This window comes from Mesoplodon bidens (assembly GCF_964165515.1).
Source record: "Mesoplodon bidens genome assembly, chromosome: 4".
NCBI classification, from domain to species: Eukaryota; Metazoa; Chordata; class Mammalia; order Artiodactyla; family Ziphiidae; genus Mesoplodon; species Mesoplodon bidens.
In genome coordinates, this window is record NC_138160.1 from 42,328,130 (window position 1) to 42,349,720 (window position 21,591).

Genomic DNA, 21,591 nt, shown 5'->3' on the forward strand with positions numbered 1-21,591 from the left:
ATCTCTCATCAAATTTTTCAGTCCTGTATAACTAATTCTTGTTTCACTGGATCATAAATGTACCTGCTTCTTAACTAGAGTTCTGGAAATTTTGACTGAGTCCACTGATACGGTCTTATAATTGTTTAAGTGATGCCATCAGAAGCCTATACATATTCTTCACAGGGCTTTGAGACAGTCTTTCATTGTTGAAGATAAAGCTCTCTGCCTGTAGCTGTTTGCAAGAGCTCTTAGGAAAGCAGTAGAGTAAAATTTAACAATCTTTTCATAAATGATTAAAGACTTAAAATGGATGTAGTTAACATTACAGATAAAATTTCAAAAGTGAAATATATGATAGGAGTTAATAACAAGAATAATGCAATTTGAAGGCATTCCAAAAAATGTTACAAACAAAATATCTGTACACAATTAGGTAAGCCTGTTTTCAAAGAAGACAGTGACTGTTCATCTAATTTATGAAAATAGATGAACATACTCTTTACAGAGAAAAAAATCTTAAGACAAAGTAATCCTGAGACATAATATACCATGACTATACCAAACATAGTAAGAATATGTCAAAAAATATATCAAGTAAAAATATCCAATAAGTCTAGGGTAGGTCCTAAACATCTGTATATTAATAAAACTCCATAGATATGCAGTATGGATTCCTAGTTGACATATAGTGGCCTAGAACATAAAAGTTCTAAACTAAAGAAGATGTAACCAAGTTAATGTTTTTAAAATTAACTGAAATTGTGACTGATAACCTATACCGTTTTCTGATATCAGGCAAAGCAGCACCAGAGATCAGATAAATAAAACCTATCATAGACAGTGAGGGTACTGACAAATCTCTATACTTAGCATATAGCATACAATTTGTGAAATACTTACATTAGTAACATTTTAGCCATACAGATTTAACCTCAGGATGGTTAGGCATCTCTTCTGACTTGACAGCTCTTCCAATGTAGCTCATCAATAGTAACATATCAACTAAATCTCACTGTGTCTAGCACATCGCTTTTTACAAAGTTGAAAGCACACATCTTTGAGATTCCCCAGAGGGCCTGTGGAAAATCACAAAGATGGTTTTAGATGCAAAGATACGCTGAATATTTTATCTTACATTTAGGATTTGATTTGTGGCGGGCAAAAATAAAACATTTTCAATAGATTTGAACATTTAGGAAACAGAATCACAGGTGCCTGAGAAACAGTATTTGACTGCTCATGTCAAAGTGACAAACTTATAAACATCGAAGTTAGCATAACTGTGAAGAACCTGAGCTCTTACAATAAGTCATCAAGTACTTAAAGTCAACATAAAGCATATAAAATTATTCTGTTAAGCCACAGAATCTTTGCAATCTAGGCAGATTAGACAAAAAGAATAACCCTTCATTTTGTAGGTGAAAGCAATAAACAGTAAACTAATGAAACAAGCCCATCAAAATGGAGCAGACTTTGCAAGGATTTTAACACAGATCATAGCTTTTCAGACTTGTTTTCCAGACATACTGTACTCTAAGGCAAATAAAATTTACTTTTTCCAAATCTTACATAACTTTCTGTACCCATTCAGGTTTTGTCCTTCATAGTTCTCTTTCTCATTCTGGAACAGCCATTTTACTAACTATTCCCTTTTCCCCTTGGTAAACAAAAACACATCTCATAACCTTGCATACAAAGTTTTTCCCTTTGCCACCATCACTCCCAGTGGAGTTTCATTTGTGTGTATTAATTCTATCTTTTGACAAAAGTTACTTTGATTTCATAGAGAAAACAGACATAAGTTGAAAACTCTTACACACCAGCATTTTAGTAGACAAGCAAAGGTCACTAATACACATAACACAACTTTCTACAACTGTGTGCATTCTTTTCTTTTTTTTAACATCTTTATTGGAGTATAATTGCTTTACAGTGTTGTGTTAGTGTCTGCTGTATAACAAAGTGAATCAGCTATATGCATACATACATCCCCATATCCCCTTCCTCTTGCATCTCTCTCCCACCCTCCCTATCTCACCCCTCTAGGTGGTCACAAAGCACCAAGCTGATCTCCCTGTGCTATGCAGCTGCTTCCCACTAGCTATGTATTTTACATTTGGTAGTGTCTATATGTCCATGCCACTCTCTCACTTTGTCCCAGCTTACCCATTCCCCTCCCCGTGTCCTCAAGTCCATTCTCTACGTCTGTGTCTTTATTCCTGTCCTGCCCCTAGGTTCATCAGAACCATTTTTTTTTTAAGACTCCATATATATGTATTAGCATATGGTATTTGTTTTTCTCTTTCTGGCTTACTTCACTCTGTATAACAGACTCTAGGTCCATCCACCTCACTATAAATAACTCAATTTCATTTCTTTTTATGGCTGAATAATATTCCATTTATATATGTGCCACATCTTCTTTATCCATGCATCTGTCGATGGACACTTAGGTTGCTTCCATATCCTGGCTATTGTAAATAGTGCTGCAGTGAACATTGTGGTACATGACTCTTTTGGAATTATGGTACTCTCAGGGTATATGCCCGGTAGTGGGATTGCTGGGTCATATGGTAGTTCTATTTGTAGTTTTTTAAGGAACTTCCATACTGTTCTCCATAGTGGCTGTATCAATTTAAATTCCCACCAACAGTGCAAGAGGGTTCCCTTTTCTCCACACCCTCTCCAGCATTTATTGTTTGTAAATTTTTTGATGGCCATTCTGACTGGTGTGGGGTGATACCTCATTGTAGTTTTGATTTGCATTTCTCTAATGATTAGTGATTTTGAGCATCTTTTCATGTGTTTGTTGCAAGCTGTATATCTTTGGGAAAATATCTATTTAGGTCTTCTGCCCATTTTTGGATTGGGTGGTTTGTTTTGTTGATATTGAGCTACATGAGCTGCCTGTATATTTTGGAGATCAATCCTTTGTCAGTTGCTTCATTTGAAATATTTTCTCCCATTCTGAGGGTTGTCTTTTCATCTTGATTATGGTTTCCTTTGCTGTGCAAAAGCTTTTAAGTTTCATTAGGTCCCAGTTGTTTATTTTTGTTTTTATTTCCATTTCTCTAGGAGGTGGGTGAAAAAGGATCTTGCTGTGATTTATGTCATGGAGTGTTCTGCCTGTGTTTTCCTCTAAGAGTTTTAGAGTGTCTGGCCTTACATTTAGGTCTTTAATCCATTTTGAGTTTATTTTTGTGTATGGTGTTACAAGTATTCTAATTTAATTCTTTTACATGTAGCTGTCCAATTTTCGCAGCACCACTTATTGAAGAGGCTGTCTTTTCTCCATCGTATATTCCTGCCTCCTTTATCAAAGATAAGGTGCCCATATGTGCATGGGTTTGTCTCTGGGCTTTCTATCCTGTTCCATTGATCTGTATTTCTGCTTTTGTGCCAGTACCATACTGTCTTGATTACTGTAGCTTTATAGTATAGTCTGAAGTCCGGAAGCCTGATTGCTCCAGCTCAATTTTTCTTTCTTAAGATTGTTTTGGCTATTCGGGGTCTTCTGTGTTTCCATACAAACTGTGAAATTTTTAGTTCTAGTTCTGTGAAAAATGCCATTGGTAGTTTGATAGGGATTACACTGAATCTGTAGATTGCTTTAGGTAGTATAGTCATTTTCACAATATTAATTCCTCCAATCTAAGAATATAGTATATATCTCTCCATCTGTTTGTATCATCTTTAATTTCTTTCATCAGAACCGTATAGTTTTCCGCATACAGGTCTTTTGTCTTGTTAGGTAGGATTATTTCTAGGTATTTTATTCTTTTTGTTGTAATGGTAAATGGGAGTGTTTCCTTAATTTCTCATCATTAGTGTATAGGAATGCAAGAGATTTCTGTGGATTAATTTTGTATCCTGCTACTTTACCAAATTCACTGATTAGCTCTAGTAGGTTTCTGGTAGCATCTTTAGTAGTTTTCTGGTAGCATCTTTAGGATTCTCTATGTATAGTATCATATCATCTGCAAACAGTGACAGTTTTACTTCTTCTTTTCCGACTTGGATTATTTTGTTTCTTTTTCTTCTCTGATTGCTGTGGCTAAAACTTCCAAAACTATGTTGAATAATAGTGGTGAGAGAGGGCAACCTTGTCTTGTTCCTGATCTTAGTGTAAATGGTTTCAGTTTTTCACCATTGAGAATGATGTTGGCTGTAGGTTTATCATATATGGCCTTTATTATGTCAAGGTAGGTTCCCTGTATGCCTACTTTCTGAAGAGTTTTTTTTTATCATAAATGGGTGTTGAATTTTGTCAAAAGCTTTTTCTCCATCTATTGAGATGATCATATGGTTTTTATACTCAATTTGTTAATATGGTGTATCACATTGGTTGATTTGCATATATTGAAGAATCCTTGCATTCCTGGGATACACCCCACTTGATCATGGTGTATGATCCTTTTAATGTGCTGTTGGATTCTGTTTGCTAGTATTTTGTTGAGCATTTTTGCATATCATCAGTGATACTGGCCTGTAGTTTTCTCTGTTTGTGACATCTTTGTCTGGTTTTGGTATCAGGGTGATGGTGGCCTCGTAGAATGAGTTGGGGAGTGTTCCTCCCTCTGCTATATTTTGGAAGAGTTTGAGAAGGATAGGTGTTAGCTCTTCTCTAAATGTTTGATAGAATTGGCCAGTGAAGCCATCTGGTCCTGGGCTTTTGTTTGTTGGAAGATTTTTAATCACAGTTTCAATTTCAGTGCTTGTGATTGGTCTGTTTATATTTTCTATTTCTTCCTGGTTCGGTCTCGGAAGGTTGTGCTTTTCTAAGAATTTCTCCATTTCTTCCAGATTGTCCATTTTCTTGGCATATAGTCTCGGAAGGTTGTGCTCTTCTAAGAATTTGTCCATTTCTTCCAGATTGTCCATTTTCTTGGCATATAGTTGCTTATAGTAATCTCTAATGATCCTTTGTAGTTCTGCAGTGTCAGTTGTTACTTCTCCTTTTTCATTTCTAATTTTGTTGATTTGAGTCTTCTTCCTTTTTTCCTTGGTGAATCTGGCTAATGGTTTTTCAATTTTGTTTATTTTCTCAAAGGACCAGCTTTTAGTTTTATTGATCTTTGCTATTGTTTCCTTCATTTCTTTTTCATTTATTTCTGATCTGATCTTTATGATTTCTTTCCTTCTGCTAACTTTGGGGATTTTTTGTTCTTCTTTCTCTAATTGCTTTAGGTGTAAGGTTAGGATGTTTATTTGAGATGTTTCTTGTTTCTTGAGGTAGGATTGTATCGCTATAAAATTCCCTCTTAGAACTGCCATTGCTGCATCCCATAGGTTTTGGGTTATCATGTTTTCATTGTCATTTGTTTCTTGGTATTTTTTGATTTCCTCTTTAATTTCTTCAGTGATCTCTTGGTTATTTAGTAGTGTGTTGTTTAGCCTCCATGTGTTTGTATTTTTTACAGTTTTTTTCCTGTATTTGATATCAAGTCTCATAGTGTTGTAGTCGGAAGAGGTACTTGATTTCAAGTTTCTTAAATTTACCAAGGCTTGATTTGTGACCCAAGCTATGATCTATCCTGGAGAATGTTCCATGAGCACTTGAGAAGAAAGTGTATTCTGTTGGTTTTGGATGGAATGTCGTATAAATATCAGTTAAGTCCATCTTGTTTAATGTGTCATTTAAAGCTTGTGTTTCCTTATTTATTTTCATTTTGGATTATCTGTCCATTGATGAAAGTGGGGTGTTACAGTCCCCTACTATTGTGTTACTGTCTATTTCCCCGTTTATGGCTGTTAGCATTTGCATTATGTATTGAGGTGCTCCTATGTTGGGTGCATAAATATTTACATTTGTTATATCTTCTTTTGGGATTGATCCCTTGATCATTATGTAGTGTCCTTCTTAGCCTCTTGTAATAGTCTTTATTTTAAAGTCTATTCTGTCTGATATGAGAATTGCTACTCCAGCTTTCTTTTGATTTCCATTTTCATTGAATATCTCTTTCCATCCCCTCACTTTCAGTCTGTATTGGTTCCTCGGTCTGAAGTGGGTGTCTTGTCGACAGCATATATACAGGTCTTGTTTTTGTATCCATTCAGCCAGTCTGTATCTTTTAGTTGGAGTATTTAATCCATTTACATTTAAGGTAATTATCCATATGTATGTTCCTATTACCATTTTCTTAATTGTTTTGCGTGTTTTATTGTAGGTCTTTTCCTTCTGTTGTGTTTCCTGCCTAGAGAAGTTCCTTTAGCATTTGTTGTAGAACTGGTTTGGTGGTGCTGAATTCTCTTAACTTTTGCTTATCTGTAAAGGTTTTAATTTCTCCATCGAATCTGAATAAGACCTTTGCTGGGTAGAGTAATCTTGGTTGTAGGTTTTTCCCTTTCATCACTTTAAATATGTCCTGCGACTCCCTTCTGTCTTGCAGAGTTTCTGCTGAAAAATCTGTTGTTAACCTTATGGGGATTCCATTGTATGTCATTTGTTGTTTTTCCCTTGCTGCTTTTAGTACCTTTTCTTTGTATTTAATTTTTGATAGTTTGATTAATATGCGTCTTGACGTGTTTCTCCTTGGTTTTATACTGTATGGGACTCTGTGCTTCCTGGACTTGATTGGCTATTTCCTTTCCCATATTAGGGAAGTTTTCAACTATAATCTCTTCAAATATTTTCTCAGTCCCTTTCTTTTTCTCTCTTCTTCTGGGAACCCTACAATTCAAATGTTGGTGTGTTTACTGCTGTCCTAGAGGTCTCTGAGATTGTGTTCAATTCTTTTTTCTTTATTCTGCTCCCTGGCAGTTATTTCCACCATTTTATCTATCAGCTCACTTATCCATTCTTCTGACTCAGTTATTCTGTTATTGATTCCTTCTAGAGTATTCTTAATTTCCGTAATTGTGTTGTTCATCACTGTTTGTTTGCTCTTTAGTTCTTTTAAATCCTTGTTAAATGTTTCTTGTATTTTCTCCATTCTGTTTCTGAGATTTTGGATCATCTTTACTGTCATTACTCTGAATTCTTTTTCAAATAGGTTACCTATTTCGTCTTCATTTATTATTTGGTCTTGGAGGTTTTTACCTTGCTCATTCGTCTCTAACATATTTTTTTTGTCATTTCTTTTTTGTTTGTTTGTTTTGATTGGTGGTGCTGTATTCTTCTCTTACTGGTTGTTTGGCCTGAGACGTCCAGCACTGGAGTTTGCAGGTAGTTAGATAGATAGAGCTCGTTCTTAGTGCTGAGATGAGGACCTCCAGGAGGCCTCACTCCGACTGATATTCCCTGGCGTCTGAGATTGTCTGTTAGTCCAGTGGTTTCGACTTGGAGCTCCCACCAAAGGAGCTCAAGCCCGACCTCCGGCCTGGGAACCAAGATCCCACAAGCTTCATGGCAAAATAAAAAAAAAAAAAACGGGAAGGAAGGAGGGAGGGAGGGAGGGAAGGAAACAAGGAGCAGTACAATATCAAAGAATAAAAAAGAAAATAAAATTAGAAAGATAAAAAATATATTAGGAAAAATAAAACTATAATTGAAACAACTGCAACAAGGTAAAATAAAACCACAGCAGAAAAAAGAAAACAACAAAAAGGGGGGGGGCATGGGGAACAAGCCAAAAGGAGAGATCATTAACAAAGTATAAAGAATAAAATAAAATTAGAAAAATAAAAGATTAGGAAAAATAAAGATATAAAAGAATGGACAACAATGAATCAACAAGGTAAAACAGACCTCCAATCTAATAGAGAAAAAAGAAAAGAAAACATCCTTGGCTATGAGGGCAGAGCTTAGGCAGGGGGTGGTACTTAGGCAGGGGCAGGGTTTAGGCTGGGGCAGGGCCTAGGCTCAGTACCCACATAGCTGGGAAAGGTCCCTTGGGCATGGCCTAGGTGGGGCGATTTTTAAGCATGGGGCAAGGGCCTCTGCTTAGGACCTGTTGAGAAGGGGAGAGGCAGTAAGTGGAAAGGAAGGGCCTCTGGAGTGTGGAGTTCTGGAGTTAGGAGGTAAGGCCCTGGGTGAGGGCGTGTGGGTGGGGTTTATGCCCAGCGCATTGGAGGGGTTCTCCGAGTGTAGAGGTAGGGCCCTGGGTGGGGGTGTAGGGGTGGGCTTGGGCTCTGTGCAGCAGGAAGGAGGCTCTGAGGGCAGTGGATTAGGCCCAGGAACCCAACAGGCTTCCTGATGCCTACCTACGTGGCCAGGGAAAGCACTGGCTGTGTTTCCTTCCATTACTTCGCACCCCTCCCCCACCATCTCCCCCAGGGTCTCCCCTGTCGCCACTGGACCTCTAACTGTGGGTGGATCCCACTGGGTGTAGGAACTCCTTCTCTCCCCCAGCCACCACTCAAGGGTGCCGGTCCCAGAGGTCCGGCCTTTACTTTTGCACCGCCTTACCTCCCTCCCATTCCCTCAGGACCCAGGCAGCTGTAGGGGGCCTAGGTGGGCAGAGAATTCGGCCCAGGATCTCAACAGGTTCCTGGGGATCCAGGTGGGCAGGGGAAACCTGGCCACACTCCCTTTTGGTCCTCTGCCCTCCTAATGGTTCACCAATTTCCCCCTTCAGGTGTAGGATCCCTTTCCCTCCCCCAGCCGCTCCTCAGGGGCGCCAGTCCCATCCCCCCTCCACTTCTCCTCCCCCTTCACTCCCCACATCCTACCCAGTCACTGGGAGTTTCTCCCGTCCCCTTAGATGACCGTGGTCCCCTACCGGTGCCTGGTAGGTGCCCTAGTTGTGAGGAGATGCAAATTCCGCGTCCTCCTAGTAAGCCATCTTCCGTGTGCATTCCTTACAGTCCAACTTATCCAAGTGGCAAAAATGAACGTGTCCATTAACAAACCAAAGATACAGCCTCCCTGTGGCATATAAAAGAAGCAAAAGTACATAAATTAAAATTTTTGCTTAGTAACCAGTATTTTATTGTAGAAATTATCTAGGTATCTAATAAATATTCATTAATATCATTTAAGGTTGTAGGTTACCTAAAGATCCTGGAAATTAATTTTAAAGATGACATATTGCAAAATGTAATTAGTGTTGAAATAAAATTGTTAGAATAACTAATCATTGTAGATAAACACAAATTTACATTTTGCAGGATTGTAAAACATTGAACAGAAGTAATGTTAGCTTATTTGATTAGAAAACTTGTATAAGTTTAGAAAGAACGTATTCAGGTAGAATAAAAATCTATGCTTGTGTTATATTTAACACTGATATATTAGAGAAAACATAGCTGTTTTTATTAAACAAAAATTAAATTTGCCGTTTGCCAAAATTTACCTATATTACTTGAATTTGAATTCTTAAATGTTAGGTCCTATAAGAATACTTTTTAAACCTAGCACATTCGAGGTATTAGAAATTCAGTTTCCTCATTTTAGGAATATTCCACTTATACAAGCACGTATTTTCTCTATACCCAGTCATAACAGAGCCCCTTAAAGATATTTTATAATCTAATTCATTAATTCCATCGGGAGGTAGAAAAACATTAGCCACACACATAATGAGAAGTAAAGGCATTTCTAAATTAATAGGTTATGTAGACAGACACACAGTCACAAAAGAACTTATAATTTCAATTCTGAAATTTCAGCCATGGGCTAATAGTAAACATAGAATTTTAATATTCACTGGTCCACACTAAAGAGCTGTTCTCTACTCAGTGATTACAACTTCTTCATTTATTTGACCTCAAATAGAAAGGACTAACAAACCAGACTTTGTCTTTTCTCATCTGAGAATGGATTTCTAAAGCCATCAATCCATTTTGTGTTTTTTAAATTAATTTTTTAAAATTTTATTATTATAATTTTTTAAAATTTATTTTTGGCTGCGTTGGGTCTTTGTTGCTGTGTGTGGGCTTTCTCTAGTTGCAGTGAGCGGGGGCTACTCTTCGTTGTGGTGCGTGGGCTTCTCATTGTGGTGGCTTCTCTTGTTGCGGAGCATGGGCTCTAGGCACGCGGGCTTCAGTAGTTGCAGCACAAGGGCTCAGTAGTTGCCGTGCACGGGCTTAAGTTGCTCCACGGCATGTGGGATCTTCCCTGACCAGGGATCAAATCTGTGTCCCCTGCATTGGCAGGCAGATTCCTAACCACTGAGCCACCAGGGAAGTCCCCATTAATCCATTTTAAGGGAATCATTAAATGATCAGACCTTAAAATCAGTTCCCCAAATTAGTAGAGAACAACATTGAAATTTGAAAAACGAGAATCAGCAAAGTTCTCTTTCTTTCAGAAGCCAAGAAAAGATATGCCTGAGCTTAAAATAAGGTACACAACTTCTGGTGAAGAAGTTTACTTGGTTTTCGTTGGTGAACCTATTGGGCATCTCAGTAGGACCTCCAAAATTGTTAAAAGAATATCCTGAAAAAGATGAGATTATGATTTAATATAGATATAAGTGAACATGTGTTGAAGAATTTATTTTACTCATGAAATAAGGGAGCCAGGCAGACGTTATAACCAGTTCAAAGGAAAAGTCTGTACAGCACAAATTTATATAGAGTGAAAGAATGAGATGAATTGCAAATAGAGACAAAACTGGTTTTTGCAAGGCCTAGGGAGTCACCAGGCAGGACAGAATTTATATATCCATCAAGTACAGTTGATTCACATTATTCATGGTAGTTATGTTTTATAAAGTCACCACAAACACTAAATTAGTGAATACTGAAATATTGCTCCTAGGGAAAATGATTCCTGTGAGACTCTGATCACAAAATTTTGTCAGCCAGTCAATACACCATCTTGTTTTCATGTGTTTCTGTTTAAAAGTACCTTATTTAATGTATTTTGTCTCTTCATGAACATTGAACTCATGGCCAACAGCATTATACCTTATGCCTGAATGACGCTTATCTAACACAAGTTGGCACATCACAGCCTTCTTGCACTTAGAAACACTAAACAGCACTAAACCACTACCCTTGGGGGTCATTTTAAACAGTGAAATTACCAACAAGAAGCGCAAAAATGCAAAAAACGTGGCTGTGAATAGACTACAAAAAGGATACTTGTTTACAGTGTGAGAGCTGAAACAAGAAGGCAGAGCATTACCTCGTTTGATCTCAGCTGGAGCATGTGTGTTGGGTGACTCAAAATTTTCATTGCTCTGTGCATGTCATGAATGACCATGGGAAGCATCACAAGTATTCATTTTGGGTTTACAAATGAATTTTAGTGAGTAGGGGAATTTGAAAATACAGTATCTGAGAATAATGAAGATTACAACATTTGGAATTGCAAAGTAACTCAAAGAAGATTAACAGAGCTATGATCGTTGTTCTATAAACACTGCGTAGTCTCTACTGAAGCACCAAATTTTTTTTCTACATAATTCTTTCTTCCCAATCCCCAGTCCCAGTGCTGACTGTCTTGCGGCTAGGGAAATGTTCAGTTTGGCTGCTAAGGAGAAAGACAGACAGACAGACAGACGTGAGTTCCTTAGATTCCCTGTTGGAAGTCTGAAATAATTTTTCTCATAGAGATAGTGTTATACATGGTGGCTTAGTGAGGTTCTAGTATATTTTGGGTTATATAGGATTCTGGAAATCTACAGGATTCTGGAGATCCCTACACACAGACCACACCCAGATCAATTATGTCAAAATCTGAGTGATTTTTTTTTTGAGGTACACAGGCCTCTCACTGTTGTGGCCTCTCCCGTCGCGGAGCACAGGCTCCGGACGCGCAGGCTCAGAGGCCATGGCTCACGGGCCCAGCCGCTCTGCGGCATGTGGGATCTTCCTGGACCAGGGCACGAACCCGTGTCCCCTGCATCAGCAGGCAGACTCTCAACCACTGTGCCACCAGGGAAGCCCCTGAGTGATTTTTGAACAATCTACCTTTGTTGTGTAGTTTCGTTCTCTAGACAAATGTGTTGTAAATTTCTAATGACTGATTTTCAAATGTACTTTTGGAACACAAACCAGTTTGTTTTGTGGCAAATTCTGAATAATGTGGCTCCAAAATAATAATACGGTATAGCAAATATATTATTTGAACAGATAAAATTTAAGGGAGCATTAACTATCATATCAAAGGTTTTTTTTTTTTTGGTCTTGCAGCTGTGGCAGGTGTAGGGTGTTGCTAATCCATCTTATATAATTTTCATAGAAAGAATTGCTTTGCCAGTGTATCCAAAATACATTTCTCCTCTATAATATTTTCTAAAAGAAGATCTAAGATATTTTAAAATTATGCTGAACCTCTTCCTCTCCCCCAAAATATTAGATACGTGAGAATTTCAAATAGAGGTACTTTTTTGGGGGCCACATTACGCGGCATTCAGGATCTTATTTATTTCCCCGACTAGGGATCAAACCGGCGCTCCCTGCAGTGGAAGCGCAGAGGCTTATCCACTGGACCACCAGGGAAGTCCCGAGGTACTTTTGAGCGCCTGTAAAGCTACTTTTCTTCCTTCTCCCCTTCCTTCCTTAAATTATATTTTAAGTTTATGCTTTGCTTTTACCTAGACGCATAGTATGGGTCCATGGCCTGGTGGGGAATCTTGAAACTTTCTAAGTATCAACATACCTCTCAAAGTCTTTGCTATTCTGATCCCATGCCTCTGTTAGCAGTGACTGCCAGGTATGTCAGTTTGTGCCAAATTATGTGATCGTTCTTACTTTGTACACAAATGGACAGTAGGAAAAATCATTAAACCGTTCACTTCCAAATATTATCAGAGTTTCCGATTAGGTTATTGGAGGAGAAAGACCTTTAACAGGACTTGAACCAAGGTTACTAGAGGTTAACATATTTCACAAGCAGTAAAAACACTGATGAATGTTTCTCTGTATTTCTGCATTACTGAACCATAAATAAAATGGTTCTGTAAATTTAAATGAATGGGATTTTCTTTTGTCTTATACATGGAATTCATAAATTATTGGGGTCTCGTTTCGTTCAGAGGCTTTTCTGTTTTTGTTTTTTGGTAGTATTTGAAAAGGTTACACCAGACATTCATATCTAGGAAGTAGAATATCCCAGCCACAATCTGGAGGTCAACAAAATAAATGGGCATATTTCTGAAAAAGAAATTGAGCATGGGATATCACAGATCACATTTTAAGTTTATTGGAGCATTTGCCAGAGGTATTTCTCTGATACTAGGGCTTAAAGTTCAAAATATCTTTGTGAAAGCATTCCAGTGTGTGAAACAGCAAAGGGAGTCAGCTTCTCATCATTTGGGTGCTGTTGGTTGGATTTGTGGTTAATCCATGCCATATGGCTGCTCTCCTCAGTGGGAAGTGACGGCAGCCCTAGGAGCTTTACCCCATCCCTGGGCAGCTGCCTTAGACTCAGTTGCTTTGATCTTCTTCTGTTGCACAGCTGGGAGGAGCAAGGGCTGGTTTTCAGAACAACCAGAACAACAGAACAATACATGAAACCACTGTCATAGACTACACCTTGATTTTATACCAGCATTCTTCAGAGTGCAAGCGTTTTCACTTTCATAATCTCATTCAAAAACTCAAGTTTGAGTTATTTCTTTAAAAAAATTTTTTCAGGTTGAAAAAAATTCCTGTGGAAATTTAAGCATTTCACAAATAAGATTCCATTCTTAAAGGTCTATGTTTTATTTCCCGCAGGTTATATTATCTTCTATCCTTCTAAGAACAAGTTTCAAATAGGAAGTAGAAAAGATGAGTACAATTCGTGTAACATACTCATTAAGTACAAATGTTCAATGTCCTTTCAAGTGCTTTTACTCTTGTAGTTATCTTGTCTTTTTAGTTAAAGCTACAGCTTGCTCCAGTAGCCTTTGTTTTGCTACAATATTACAAAAAATAATTTGGGAAAGATTGTGGTATGAAGTTTTTAGTGGGACCAGTAAATTTGTTCATCCAGGCACTGTAAGGTAAACACTTTGTAGAGGGATGCTTGGAAATGTGGTCAGATTCTTAACAGGGTTCCAGAAAAGGGCAAATTTTCATTGTAACGTCAGTCCTACATAGTAGAAAACTGCTGAAAAATCCAAAGGGAGATTTTACGTAGACTCTGACTTGAGTTTCAGTCTCTATTGTGAATTGTCATTAGACTTCCTCATACCCTTCTTTGCTTTTACTTAATCAGAGAAACACAGTTGCTTGTATCGCTTTGGGAACAGAGTTTTCCGCAGAAAAATCACTGGTGGCTGTGATAAAGTGGAAAGTAATAGCATAGAGACGGATGCCGTTAGCAAACGCACGTTTCTTCCATGGGTGTTTCTGTTTGTTTCACAGGGTGCTTTGCCCATCCACATTCCAATCCCTATAATGATACTTCTATTTATTGTTGTTATCACTATCAACAGCAACTATAATCTGGCTCACAATTCCCAAGAGTCAGCTCACTCCTTAGTTACCAGGAGAAAACCCAAACCAGTTGTTCTTTTATGTGTACAAAACCCCAGTCTTCTCACATTGCAGTGACCCTGACAGCGTTTTCAGACTCCATGGACAGAACAGATAATAGAGCTATGTCTGCATTCTGATGCAGTAAAAAAAAAAAAAATTCTTTTTCTCCCTCATGCTTGAAGGATTAACTGTAAATGGGAGTGATTATCAAGTATGTGTGTGTGGGTATAGTACCAATTACTAAATATTTCTAAGTGCTTTCTCATTTATTCTTCAGTTCCTCTTAGTGTCTTTATTGGGCTGGAGAGTGTGTGTAGGGAGGCAGAGGGGGAGGGAACGTACGTCGTCTCACCCATCATTTGGCAAGAAAAGATCACAGAGTCTTGGGTAACTTACCAGTAATCATTACAATAACCAGACATAGAATCCACACTAGAAACGATTTCCTTTCTTCACAACTATGGGGGGACATATGGAGGACGTAGCCTTACTTTCCAGGGATTCTTAAAACAGTCTTTTCAACTCATTTACAAAAATAAACAGAAAAAAAAAGTTAGGAAATCACACAGGTTGAAAGGAGATGGGGGAAATAGATAAAAATTGCAGTTACAGGGAAATGCCATTTTATTTTGAGGGGGTTGGGTGCATAGACTTAACCTGAATTAAAATCCAGGCTTTGCCACTTATTAGCCACGTGGCTTTAGGCTGCTTATGTTCTCTATTTTTCCTCATAATTAGATATAAAATCAGGGTATTTATAATGCCTACCTTATAAGCCAGGCAACCTATGAACTCAATTTTAAAACTCAGTGCAGGACCTAGAACACAGAATACCAGGCGCATTCCTGAATGGAGGTCTTTGTACTTGTGTTCTTTTTGCCTTCAAGCTCTCTTTCCAGACATCCACATGACTAACTCTCTGATGTCTTTGCTCAAATGTGATCTTCTCAGGGACGGAAGGTGCCCCTATCTGCCCTCTCTAAAATGTTTTCTCTTTAGTACTCATTAGTGTATAATATATATTTTTAATTGTACATTTTACTATATTAGCACGTAATATACTATGCATTTACCTATTAACTTCTCCTCCCCTACTGACTTGAAGAAGTTTGGGAATTTTTTGTTTACTGCTTTACCTCTGGTGTCTAAACAGTTCCTGACACAGAAAGAAGGCAATTGATAATATTTGTTAAATGTATAACAAATGCTCAGTAAATATTATTGTTATACCTGCTTTACTCAATTAAGGATTTTATAATTATCAGCACCACTTGCTGATTAATGTAGGAAATGCTTGAGAAGTTTATAATGTTAAAATTATGCTTAGTTCACAGTATTAATTTGCTTACCAAAACCACTTTCTGTAGTTAATAACTAGGCTAAATTATGCCTAACTAGATTCAAAGCATCATAAGTTCAAAATTAATGGATTCCAATATGACAGATTTTATTCACATTAATACTTCATATAGAAGATAAGTTGCTAGGAAGTTGCAAATCAAACTTGAGGGAGGAATAATAGCTTTACGTTTATCAAGTGCTTACTATAAACCACAAGAAACAACAGAGTATAGTTAAGGCACAGGCTCCAGAATCAGACTGTGTTCAAATCGTGTTTCTGCCCTTTCCTAGCTGAGTGACCTTGTGCTAGTTACCTAACCATTCTGTGCCTCAGTTTCCTCAGTTATATAAAAGAACTAATATTAATTCATATAAAGGTTTTAGAAAAATACCTTTCTCATAGAACTTAATAAATGCCAGGACTTTACATGAATTAGCTTGTTTAATCCTCATGACAACCTATAAAGTAGGTACTATTCTTATGCTCTTTAGTAAATTTTTTGAAATTCAAACAACCACTTGTTAATATACCAGTATTTTGGGTTCTGTGAAAGTAAGATGTATTTTAAACCATTTGTTTCATTTGCATTCCTCCTCCATTTCCTTATAGCAGATGGGCTCTCTTTGAAGATAGTGTTCTAGCAGTGGACTTATTAATTATTTCCCCTTTTTGGGCGCTGAAATAGGCATACTAGCAGTATACTTTGATGATTTGAGTTTCATAGGCTTCACTTTTATGGCAAAATTGAATTCTAAAAGGCTTGTTGAAACGTAAGCTTTGTGGTAGCAAATACTATACTCACCTAGAGGCACTAGAATTCATAACAACTCACAAGATCAAGAAGCTTACTTAATTAGACTACAGTATTCAGTTTGGACATTTTATATATGACTGCATGATTCAGCCATGAATCAGATGTTTCAAGATGAGTTATTTGAAGAAAGTTCTAGAAGAGAATGACAAATTACAGAGATGGAAAATGGATCTAATGAAGAAAAGTGAGTTATATAGATAGGTTGCTTGGACTAGGGAATAAAAGTATGACTTACTTAATTATATTTTCAAGGAGGAGTGTGTTTATTTGGTTTTTCTCCATGTCTTAGAAGAACTGAACTATACTTAAAGCAGAAGATATAGACATATATGAATCTAGTTTTCAAAATTGTAAAACACTGAGAAGGGCTTTGGAGAGAAGGTATAAACTCTCAGAAGGGAATAGACAGTTTAGACCAGTGGTACTCAAATTTCTATGCATAAAAATCTCCTGGGATCAATTAAGTACAGATTCCCAGGTCCCCACAAGAGATTCTGATCCAATGGATCTCTGGTCGGGCCTAAGAATTTTCACTGTTATCAGATACTTCAATGGGATTCTAACGTAGACAACCCTTAAAACAAATGTTGAAAAATGTTTTGAGTTTAATCAGCCTGTCAAACTCCAGGGAGCTCAACCAAGTAATCTCTTATGGTCTCCTCTAACTCTGATTTATATAGATAGTTCTGTACATGTTTCTCTGTATCACTTCAAGTGAGCTCCAAACTGTTATAAAGGCACCAGCTCTTAGAAAGCAGTGAGATGGGTTATATTGTTCAGTGTTGCTCATTACAGCTAAAGAAATCACATATTAAACCACAAAGAGGAATGGAAATTTTTACATAATACATAACTAATGGATATTTGAACAAGTAATATTCAGCAAGGAGAAATTAAATCATGGCTTACACCTTTAAGATATGGTAAATCATCTTCAGGCAATACTTTAGACCCTCTTGTCACACAGGATTACAAGGGAACGCAATACTAAGTATTTATAGTTCAAATGTGTTGACACATTCTCGTGATAAATGAACATTAAATTTATGAAAGTTAGCCTCTGCTCGCTGTGTTCTTCAGGTATCCTCTTTAATTCTGTTCTTGTGTGTTTATTGTTTTTGTTTTCTAGGATGGAGCTATGATGTTGAAGAGAGAAGGGTTCCGAAACCAAAGTCAAAGTCTTATGGCGCAAACTTTTCTTGGAACAAAAGAACAAGAGTATCCACAAAATAGGTTGGCACGGATTATATCTCTGCTTGACTGTGAATAAAGTCAGCTGTTCAATATTTATAGTCCGTGTATATTACACCTCAATCTCCTAATAAATTTGAACTTTAAACTACAGATACATTTTGTGGTGTAATTTTAAATGTTTTTTGATGTCTCAAATTAAACTTGTTATAATTTCCTTTATAGAGAGACTTTTTCAGGTGATCATACCTCTAGGAAATTTCGGCACTTAAAAATCTATTAAAAGGAATACTTGAAATCTGCAATATTGAAGTTTTATACTTGCTTTTTATGACCATTCTCAAGTTAATAATATTTATAAACTACCAGCCATCATTATCAAAATGCTGTCTTAGAAATTTTCCTTTTATCATAGGTAAAGAAATTCATGATTACATTGCAATCTGATAAACCTAAACCCAAATCTCCTTATTATTGAAATTCTCTTCTTTAATTAGAAATATTCTCTAAGTTTCTTTGAGCCTGAATGAATTGTGTTCCATACTAAACGCTGCCCACAAATCAACACTTCATGATTGTGAGGTTCAGGTAAAGATTTTATATTCTTGTGAATTAAAAGACTCAGAAAATAAAAACCAGTTCTTTTGTTTGTTAGAGATGATTAGTATTCACTGTTATTTTTAGAAAATATAGATATATGCTTTTGTTATGTGCTAATCATTTAGGTCATACAGTATGAGTTACCAAGCACACACTCTTGTCGGTTACCTCAATAAACATTCTATACTAATCTTCATAATAATTCATAATAATTCACTATTTTCCCCATTTTGCAAAGACATAAATCAAGGCTTAAAGTGGCTAAATAACATGCTCAAAATCACACAAGTGAAAGCTGGCACTTGAACCCAAGTCTGTCTGTCTTCAAAGCCCATACTGTTAATTACTTTAGTTACAGAGAAATAGGATTGATTAATAGCAGATGATTTCTTTGGATTGCTAATACATTCTTCAATGTTTCAAAAATTATGTACTAAATATACAGTCTCTCACAATCACATTCCATAAAAACACCAATAGCACATTGACCTAGCCCAACAAAGAAAACACGTCAGAGTAAAAATTTGTACGATATTGTTTTTGGAGAGCGTATTAGTAGTGTCTTTTCAAAATGTTAACTGCACATTCCATTTAATTTTAAAAATCCTCTTCTAGGCAAATAGCCTATGGATGTACACAGAAGTGAATGTACAAGGATATTACAGAACTGTTTCTAATAGCTAATAAGTTGAAACAATCTAAATGTCTATTAAAAGGGGAATGAAGTTAAATGGAGTGTTATACAGCTATTATAAAGAACAAGAAATAATCTGTATGAGCTGTTTGAAATGATATTCAAGATATAGTGCTAAGTGAAAAAACATAGTAGTAGATAATATCTGGTGTAAGGTGGGGCAGCAGGAGCTAACATACATGCATCTAGAATATTTTGGGAAAAATATATGAGAAACTACTAACATGATTTTACTGGTTGCCACTGGTTGTGGGAGAAAGGAGTCTTGGGTCTTTCACATTTATTTAACTTTCAATATGCTTTTTGAATATATTACTGTAAAGATATATTGTTTTATAAGTAAATATACATAATTATAAATATATATTTTTACACTACAATTCATATCTTGCCATCTTAAGCTTTACTTGAAAAATTATACATTTTAATTACTGCTATTTTAGAATTTTAAGTAAATGGTAAACTACAAAATGATAAAATATAGCTGTTAAGAAGTTCCATAGATATTTCAGTGAGTATGAGTTTAAATTTCAGTTAAAACAAAATAAAACCTACTTACATCCCATACAGTAAGGCAATACAAGCAAGTTTTCTTCAAAAAATTATTTAGCATTCCACCTTACTTTGGTTTTTAGCATAAAATATAACACTTTTTATTTCTGTTGTTACTCTGGTAGAACTAACTTCATGGGCCACCTCATGCATCTGTTGAAAATTCAGTATTCTTTTCTTTTGTAATATCTGGTCCTTATTTACACAATAAGTCAATGCCCAACTGTTTCTGGGTTGTTTCCATCTCTCATCATTCTATAGGAGCTGCTGATACAGTGACTTTTATGTTCATATTTCATGTAAATTATAACTTAATTTCTAGAAGACTAGCATAAAGGAGACCCCCCCCTTTTTTAAATAGTGTTTTGCCTTTTGGGGTAAGTATGACAGATCCAAAAACAAAGAAAATAACCTAGACGGCTCTCATTTTTATAGTATCTGTCTTATGCTAAAGGATCCCGTGATGTAAATTTTCTAAGTCAAAAACCAAGTACTTCGCCAATAGTCCTGAAATAGAGTGTCAATAACAAACATGTTTTAATGACTTTTAACATCATTTATCTTACTCCTTTACACAATTTTAATTTAAAGTTTTTAGTACCATCATTTTGATTGTGGGTATAAAGTTATTACCTTTATTGACTGAATCTGAACCCCAGGTTTAAGTTATCCAGTCCTTGGTTGTGAACCATAGTGACAAGACTGACAAGGTTGCCCTGCTCTTGTGTTACAGACCTACAGAGGAAGCTTATATTCTGCCAGCAATTGCTAATTATTTAGTATGAGTAAAGATTGAGTTAGACTACTTGGACTTGAATTCTGGTTCAGTCATTTACTAGCTTGGTGATCTTTATAAAGTTAATTAAATTTCTCTCTCAGTTTCCTCATCTCCAAAATGGGGGTACCTACCTAATGGGGTAGGTGAAAATTAATATAATCAGAGTGACTTTATTAAGCCCTTACTCTGTCATGCACAGGGCACTGTGTTACACATCGTGTGGGCTAGGAGGATACCCTGGAGCACTCCAGCCATATGAAGTTGGTGTTGTAGAACTAACTTTCAGGGCAGTTTGGTGCTTAAAGTGTATACTGCTTTGTATTTTTAATGATGTCTTTAAATTATTTCTTTAAAATATTTGTGCTTTGGTTATAAAAGTGTTGCAATAATATTTGATATAGAAATCATAAAGAATATAATCACAAATTCCACCACTCCAAGATAACCATTGTTATACAATTGGTGTGTATGTTTCTGGTATTTGTTTTCTTCATACACATATGTTGCTTTTATAAAACAAAACTGCAATAACATTATATGTTTTTTAGAAAAACAAAATGGCATTGGTATCAAACCCTTTTTTTCACTGACTATATCGTGTTTTCCCAAGACATTTTTTATATTGTGGCATGTAATACACAATTTAAACCTCTGTTTTTCTACGTTTTGATTTTCCCAGTTTTTTGCTTTTATATTTAAAAACATATAACTCTTACCTCCCTAGCCAGACTGCAAATGACTAAAACTGTAAGTATTGAAATTTCTTTCTCAATGTCTTCTACAAAGGCTCACTCGTGGGAAAGCACAATAAACAATGGTCAGTTTGACTGTTTCAGTGATTCTGAATACAAACCAAACCTGGTTTGTCTCATTCTCTTCTAGTTTTCAGTTGATATGTCTTTGAAACTGTTAGTGGATATTTACTGGGACTCTATTCAATAGCTGTTCAAAAGTTGATGTTATTTACACTCATCTAAGAATTATACTGACCACTCAAGTGTTAATTTTAAATGGATTTTTAAAATTTTAGAACTCAGACTTTTTTTAAATTTTATAAAACAATCTTGTTTTATCTTAAATATTGTTAAAATAATCTCCCATATATTCTCAAAAACTGAGGAAAAGTTAATTAAAGTGGATTTTTTGGAAGATAAATATTAAACCTACATGGGTAATGAAGATTAAATCACGAAATTGGAAAAAAACAGATTTTCAAATTGTGATTTAATTGATTACCCATAGATGTAGACATGATTACGCCTGTGCTTTGGATCCTGGTTAGGGGTAGATCTAGGTTGAGGAAACTGAATGCTGGAATATATGGCAACTCTGGGAACCTAATG

The 21,591-nt window shown here is 36.3% G+C and overlaps 1 protein-coding gene across 1 annotated transcript in view; it reads left to right on the plus strand.

The window, feature by feature from the left end:
- Nucleotides 1–17,777, plus strand: part of NDUFS4 (NADH:ubiquinone oxidoreductase subunit S4) — a 124,442-nt gene extending 106,665 nt beyond the window's left edge. The window contains exon 5 of the mRNA XM_081232898.1: nt 17,563–17,777. Within this exon, the coding sequence (XP_081089024.1) occupies nt 17,563–17,666 (104 nt within the window). The 3' untranslated portion in view covers nt 17,667–17,777. The remainder of the gene's footprint in view (nt 1–17,562) is intronic.
- Nucleotides 17,778–21,591: the final 3,814 nt, after the last annotated feature.